The 7,277-nt window shown below is 55.4% G+C and overlaps 1 protein-coding gene across 1 annotated transcript; it reads right to left on the reverse strand.

Moving 5' to 3' along the window:
* Positions 1–946: 946 nt before the first annotated feature.
* EI90DRAFT_2521123 (uncharacterized protein) lies at positions 947–1,384 on the reverse strand. The gene has a single exon (XM_039053164.1). The coding sequence runs from the start codon at positions 1,321–1,323 to the stop codon at positions 1,018–1,020; it is 306 nt and encodes a 101-aa protein (XP_038920168.1). The 5' UTR covers positions 1,324–1,384; the 3' UTR covers positions 947–1,017.
* Positions 1,385–7,277: the final 5,893 nt, after the last annotated feature.

The following is a 7,277-nucleotide window of genomic DNA, read 5'->3' on the forward strand; positions in this document are numbered from 1 at the left end:
TAAAGAACCAGGGAACAGCTTGGTGGTGGTCTCGTTTGAACCTCCCAACTGACCTTCCTTCGTTCTCTCCTTCAGCGCTGGGCGCTATACCCGGACTGCCTCGACCCTGGATGTGTCCCTGACAGTAGTACAACATAGAAGACGACCAGGAAGCCTCTAGACCAGTCCTTGCTTTAGTGTTCCCCAGAGAGGTGGGGTGAGAGATTGATTGGAGTACACCACACACCACACCGGACCATTATTACCATTACCATATTACCCCTTTTCCCTGACCTGTTGGATACCAATCCAGTCCCCATCCTTTCCTGTTTGCTTGCTGGGTTAGATCCCTAGCCTGCTTACAACACCCAGCAATACATCCCCCCATGCCTCCTCATGCAATCGCCCCCCCTCTCGCCAGCCTGGCCACAACCTCACACACCTCTTGTCTGGACCTAAAGTCCTGTCAAAAACTCCTCATGCGGTGCCTACTCCACCCACCTCTGCCATAAGACTGGGAGCGAACCTCACAACCAAAGCTCCACCACCAAACCCCTTGCGCACACAATGCAACCCACACAAAGCTCTAGGAACCTGACAAACCAACTGACCAACCGTAAAGCAACACAGTACAGCCCCCTGGTATTGCAGTATCTGAACTACCCTGAACGTGCACCCCGCCTGAACCAGGTCCACCAGGTCTTCCAGCTTGAACTGCCAGACACCACCACCCCCCAGTCAGCTGGCCTCATCTTGCCAACCACAACCCCATAAACTCCTACCCCCAAGACTGCCCACACAACCCATGAGCCACAGAGTAAATAATGCATAAACCACTCGCTGAGCCATGAGACAAACACCCCTTGTCTCACCCCACTACCCCAATGCGGGCAAGGCCCAACCAGTCCACTGCCCCCCCCCCCCCCCCCCCCTGGGAATACTGCCTCCCCACCCCCCCCCCCTTAGAGTCCATCTATCCCCTAACCTCTGCTAGAATCCAGACAACATCTATGTCTGCCACCAACCCTGTAAGATAGCTTATCCCACTAGAATGTAGCTTAAAAACACCCAAAATAATAAAGACAAATACGCCACAAAACTCACCATGTACATGTTGGAATCCCAACCACCACCTGGACGCATAGAGCGATCCACCCCAACTAGGGACCTAAGGGGACGTGACCCAAACCACCCCCCTTGTCCTCCCCACCCTGCGACCCAGCACGCCAGGCACTTAACCCCTAGTGCCCCACTTGAAAGTAAAACCCTGCCTCTGCCATCATCACACGCGTAACAGCCTGTGATCCATCCATGAGTCCCCATTCCCCCACAATGATACTGCATAAACCCAACCAAACAATAACCCCCTAACCACTAAACATGACTTATCCTACTGAAAACCCACTGTCAGGGCACACCCGCCCGACCCGCCTCCACCCGGGCCCACCTCACCCGGTACCTCTTCTCTCATCCTGCACCCTTCCTTCCTATTCATTCCCCTCTCTACCTCTCTTCTATTTCTATTTCTATTTCTACTTCTATCTCACATGGATGACCTTTCCCTTATATCTATGTATTATCGACCTGCCCACAATGCACACATGACATGCCCAGCCCCGGATGCCCCGGATGGCTCTAGGGTGCAACCTAGTGCACACGCGTGCAGCATATGCCCTTGGGATCCCCTGCGGGGACACCCGGGTGACTGTGGCTGTATGCAGGGTGATGTGGCAGACCTCATGTGACCCAAGCCGCATGTATATAAACACACCTGGGGTGGGAACCGAAGAAGTAACCTTCTTCTCAACAGTCCCACTTCAGGTAAGTAGTATAGTTTCCCTTTTAATAATAACTCAACATTCCCACTTCAGTCTAAGTGGCCAGGGATCGCTGTCCCGCATTGGGCCTGCCAGTACGCATGCCCAATCTACCCCCCGTGAGGTCCTCAGCACCGGACGCTACACCCGGACCGCCTCGACCCTGGACACATCCCTGACAGCAGAAGAAGGTTTCAACTACACTCCCTCTACCTCCTCCCCTGCCATGGTGTCAGAAGAACAATATGACGACCTGTTGGCCCAGTTCGAAGAACTACAAGCCATTGTCAAAAGTCACACCCTGAACCAGGCTGCACCCACACCCGCCCCATACCCGCTCCTGCCCCCCTGCCTGCACCCAGACCCAAGGGCCCCAAGGTTTCCCCCCTACCCCCTTCTCAGGAGCCAGCGAGGATCTCGACCACTTCAAAGCTGAATGTGGTATCTACTTCCACATCCGCCTGTCAGGGCACGGCACGCCGCTCCGCTCCACACCGCACCCTCCTGCTGCCCTCTTTCCTTCTTCCTTTGCCTTCCTTCTTTCTTTCTTTCCTTTCTTTCTTTGTACAGACGACCTCTCCCCTTACCCATGTAGCATGGACATGTCCGGTGCCAAGTACCCCGCGTGGATACTGTGCCGCCGGATACGCCACACATCTTCACTTGTACTTCTCCCCTCTGACACCTGGGACCGCCTGCAGAGCCATCCGCAATAACCCAGCTCCACCCAGGCTGACGTGGCACCCCCCACGTGACCCGTTCCCACCTGTATATAAACCGAGCCGAAGCAGAACCGAAGAAGCAGCCTTCTTCTCACTACTGCTTCAGGCAAGTGTCTTACTTTAGTTTAGCTTAGTCTTTCATCCTAATAACAATCACTACTGCTTCAGCCTAAGAAGCCGGACAGGGATGCGAGCCCAAGTAAGGGCCGTTCGCTATACATGTTATGGAAATGGGAATTTCCCATTTTAGACTCTTATGGGTTCTGTATCATGTGATTTATATAGTAATATAGTTTATCGAATCATTAATCAACAAAAACCCGCTGCCACACTACCTGTTCAACAACATGTTAGACCATCTGTGAAACCACCTGTAAACCCCTATGTCCAACCCCCTTCCCTATTCCTGCACCAGAACGGACGAAAATGGGCGCTTCCGGCCCCATTTTTGTAACAATACATTCCCACCACTCCGCCGCCGCCTGGGCCACTACCCCCGCCTCTCCTGTACCGTCCCTGACACCACCTGGCTGAGTTCCCCAGCGCCCTCTCGCAGATCCTCTTCATACTCTCCTATATGAAGGGAGGGACTGCAGGAGCGAAACTGGCAAACATCTGACAAGGGAGTGACTCCATGGATAAGGTCATCCAGTGTCAGGGCACGCTGCTGCCGCTGCCGCTGCTGCCACCTCCTTTTCCTTTTGTCTCATCCCCTCATTCTCTCTTCTTTCCTTCTTCTCTTTTTCCATCTTTATACAGACGACCTCTCTCTCTTTCCTACCCTTGTAGCACGGATGTGTCCGATGCTGAGCACCCCGTAGGGGCACCGCAACACCGGATGCGCCACGCACTTCTACTTGTACTTCCCCTCCAACACTCGGGATCGACCGCGGAACCACCCGCGGTAACCCGGCTTCGTCCGAGGGTGATGTGGCAACCCCACGTGACCCATTCACACATGTATATAAACTAAGCCGAAGCAGGACCGAAGAAGTAACCTTCTTCTCATCTCCCGCTTCAGGCAAGTACCCTAGTTTAGTCTGGCTTCCCACCCTAATAACAATACATTTCCTGCTTCAGCCTAAGAAGCCACACAGGGATGTGAGCCCAAGTAAGGGCTACCCACTATATGGTCTCACTGCCCCGCCGCCGTCCGGGCCACTAGCGCCGAGCGTTACACCGCTACCTCTGCCTTCCTCGAGCCGTCCCTGACATCCAGGAGTTTGAAATATTGGGACCCGCCTCGTGGCTGGGTGACGTTGGGCTAGTTGACCGCTTCAAGCAAGCAATCAACGCCCAGCTCCGTGAGAGCATTTACCGCCTCCATCCCATGCCCACCACCTGGGCTGAATGGAAACGCAAGGCCACCCTCTGTCAGGGACGCATCCGGGGTCGAGGCGGTCCGGGCGTAGCGTCCGGTGCTAAGGACCTCACGGGGGGTAGATCGGGCATGCGTACTGGCAGGCCCGATGTGGGACAGCGATCCCTGGCCACTTAGACTGAAGTGGGAATGTTGAGAAGAAGGTTACTTCTTTGGTTCACACCCCAGGTGTGTTTATATACATGCGGCTTGGGTCACATGAGGTCTGCCATGTCACCCTGCATACAGCCACGGTCACCCGGGTGTCCCCGAGGGCATATGCTGCACGCATGCGCACTAGGTTGCACCCTAGAGCCATCCGGGGCTAGGCATGTCGTGTGCGTGTCATGGGCAGGTCAATAATACATAGATATAAGGGAAAGGTCGTCCATGTGAAATAGAAATAGAAGTGGAAGAGGGATAGAGGGGGAAGGGATATGAAGGAAGGGTGCAGGGTGAGAGAAGGGGTACCGGGTGAGGTGGGCCCAGGTGGAGGTGGGTCGGGCAGGTGTGCCCTGACACCCTCCTTGATAACCAATGGCGACGTTTCTGTCAGGGACGCGTCCGGGGTCGAGAGGGCCCAGGGGTAATATCCGGCACTGAGGCCGTCGCGGGGTGTGGAGCGGGCGTGCGTACTGGCGGGCCTGATCCGGGACAGTGGTCCCTGGCCACTCAGACTGAAGTGGAGAATGTGAGAAGAAGGTTACTTCTTCGGCTCCCACTTCAGGTACATTTATGTACATGCGGCTTGAGTCACATGACAGGTGCCACGTCATCCTCGGAGGCAGCCGCAGGCATCCAGGTGTCCCCGTGGGGGATCCCGAGAGTGTCCGCTACATGCGCGTGTGCTGGGCACAGTGGGAAGCCGTCCGGGGTGTGTGGGCCGGACGGGTCAATAGTACATCGATACAAAGGAAGGTGGTCCGTGTAGATAGAAAGAAATAAACAAGAAGAGGAAGATGAGAAGAATGAAATAAAGAAAGGGGAAAGAAGAGGGAAAGGAAAGGGGAGGAGAGGGAGGGGATAGACAGCAGGGAGCGGGTGTGGTGTGGCCAGGTGGGCCCGGGTCAGGCGGGTGTGCCCTGACAGTTTCCAGGCGACGCAGCCCTGCAGACCTCCATTCCCGCTGGGACGACCCCTACCAACTACCGCCCCTCTCACACACGTCCCACGCCCACACCCCTGCGGCCCACACCTGTACCTTTACCCCTGACTCCTACAGTCCGCCCACGAGTGGAGTGGGCCCGCAGCCAATGGACCTTGATCACTCAAGGATCGACCAGAGGCGGAATGGGCTGTGTTACAACTGCGACACCCCAGGGCACATTGCCCAGGAGTGCCAGCACCCCAAGGTCCATCAAGTACAACGCCTCCACCCTGAGGACCTCTGGGCACTGATGGAAGGACTGAAGAACCAGTTGACCGGAGAGCCAGAGACGGAGCAGAGAGGGCCAGAGGAGGATCCCCAGGAGGATTTTCAGGAGGGTGACCGGTGAGGGATGCGTCCCGGCCGCCCATAGCGGACAACTCATGTAAATACCGCAGCATGTGTAAGCCAGCACCAACGCAAAGGTTCCACCGAGTTATCGTGAAGAAAAAGAGGAAAAACGCATCCTCAGCCTGTGAAAGCAAGAGAGACTCAAGGGTAGCACCCGAAGTAGCAGTATCCCCACCCGCTATCTATGTCCTCTCGAAGCAGTCCCCCAGGTCACTCAACCTCACCGTGAAGCTGACCACCTTGACCTCCCTTGCCTCTGTGTCCGTGTCCACCCTCCTAGACTCCGGGGCCACTGGGAACTTCATGAGCCCTGAGTTCATCTGGAAGCACAAGCTCGAGACGACCCCCCTCCCACAGCCCATCCCTGTCTGCAACATCAACAGGACCCCGAATGAGAATGGAGCCATAACTGAGGAGCTGGAAGCCCTCCTAACATTTGGGAGGCACACAGAGCGGGCCTGTTTCGCTGTTGCAAACCTGGGACGACAATCCCTCATCATAGGGCACTCGTGGCTACTCCACCACAACCCGGAAGTGGACTGGGTGCAACAGAGGGTTGTCATGTCCCGCTGCCCATCTTCCCGCCAATCACCACGGGTGCCAGACGACCAGGACCCTGTGATAGAACCTGGGGATGAGATCTATGCTGTGATCATCCCTCAGGGTGGGGCCATGACTTAAGGGCGACTACAATGCCCTCCCAGCGAATGGCCCAGGAGGCTTGTGAGCCGGATGCAGAGCCCGCATTGTTTGAAGAGTTAGTGCCGGGTCACTACCAAGACTTTTGGGGCATGTTTTCGAAAGAGGCCTTCGACCGACTACCCCCTGGAAGCCTTGGGACCATGCCATAGACCTGGTGCCGGACGCCAAACTGCCCAGAGGAAAAACTTTCCCCCTCTCGCACCCAGAGCAGAAAGAACTAGACAAGTTCTTATGCGAAAACCTACAGAACGGGTGCATATGGCCGTCCAAGTCTCCAATGGGAGCCCTGGTCTTCTTTGTCAAAAAGAAGGATGGGTCATTACGGCTGGTCCAAGACTACCGAAAACTGAACAAAATCACGGTAAAGAACTCATACCCCCTCCCACTCATCTCGGATGTTCTCACCCGCCTCCGCAAGGCCAAGTACTTCTCAGCCCTAGACCTACGCTGGGGGTTCAACAACATCCGGATTAAGGATGGCAACGAGTGGAAGGCAGCGTTTGCGACCAACTGGGGGCTATTTGAGCCCATGGTGATGTTCTTTGGCCTGTGCAACTCCCCCACAACCTTCCAGACGATGATGAACAACATCCTCCGGGACTTCATCGACCAGGAGGTTGTCATCTGCTATATGGACGACATACTCATCTTCACTTCCACCCTAGAGGAACACCGGGAGGTTGTCCAAGAGGTCCTGGAGACATTGCGGATGAGGAAGCTCTTCCTGAAGCCAGAGAAGTGCAAGTTCAAGTGGACCCGGATCGAGTACCTCTGAGGGCAGCATTGCAATGGACCCAGTGAAGGTCCACGGAGTTCTCAACTGGCTGACCCCAACCAAGGTGAAAGAGGTACAATCCTTTCTAGGGTTTGTGAACTTCTACCGTCGATTCATCAGAGATTTCTCTGAAAAAGCATGACCCCTCCATGTGCTGACCCGGAAGACCAAGGCCTGGAGTTGGGGGCCGGACGAAGACAGTGCCTTCCACACCCTTAAAGAAGCTGTCGCCTCTGCCCCATCCTCTCCTTCCCCACAGATTCAGGCCATCTCAGGCTCGAATGTGATGCCTCCAACTTTGTGACAGCATGGTCCTCTCCCAGCTCCAGTCGGATGGAGAGTTCCACCTGGTAGCCTTTATGTCCAAGAGCTTTATGGACGTAGAGCAGAACTACAAGGTGTACGACAAGGAAATGCTTGCAAT

This window comes from Cantharellus anzutake (assembly GCF_015039405.1).
Source record: "Cantharellus anzutake strain C23 chromosome Unknown EI90scaffold_8, whole genome shotgun sequence".
In the NCBI taxonomy this organism is placed as follows: Eukaryota; Fungi; Basidiomycota; class Agaricomycetes; order Cantharellales; family Hydnaceae; genus Cantharellus; species Cantharellus anzutake.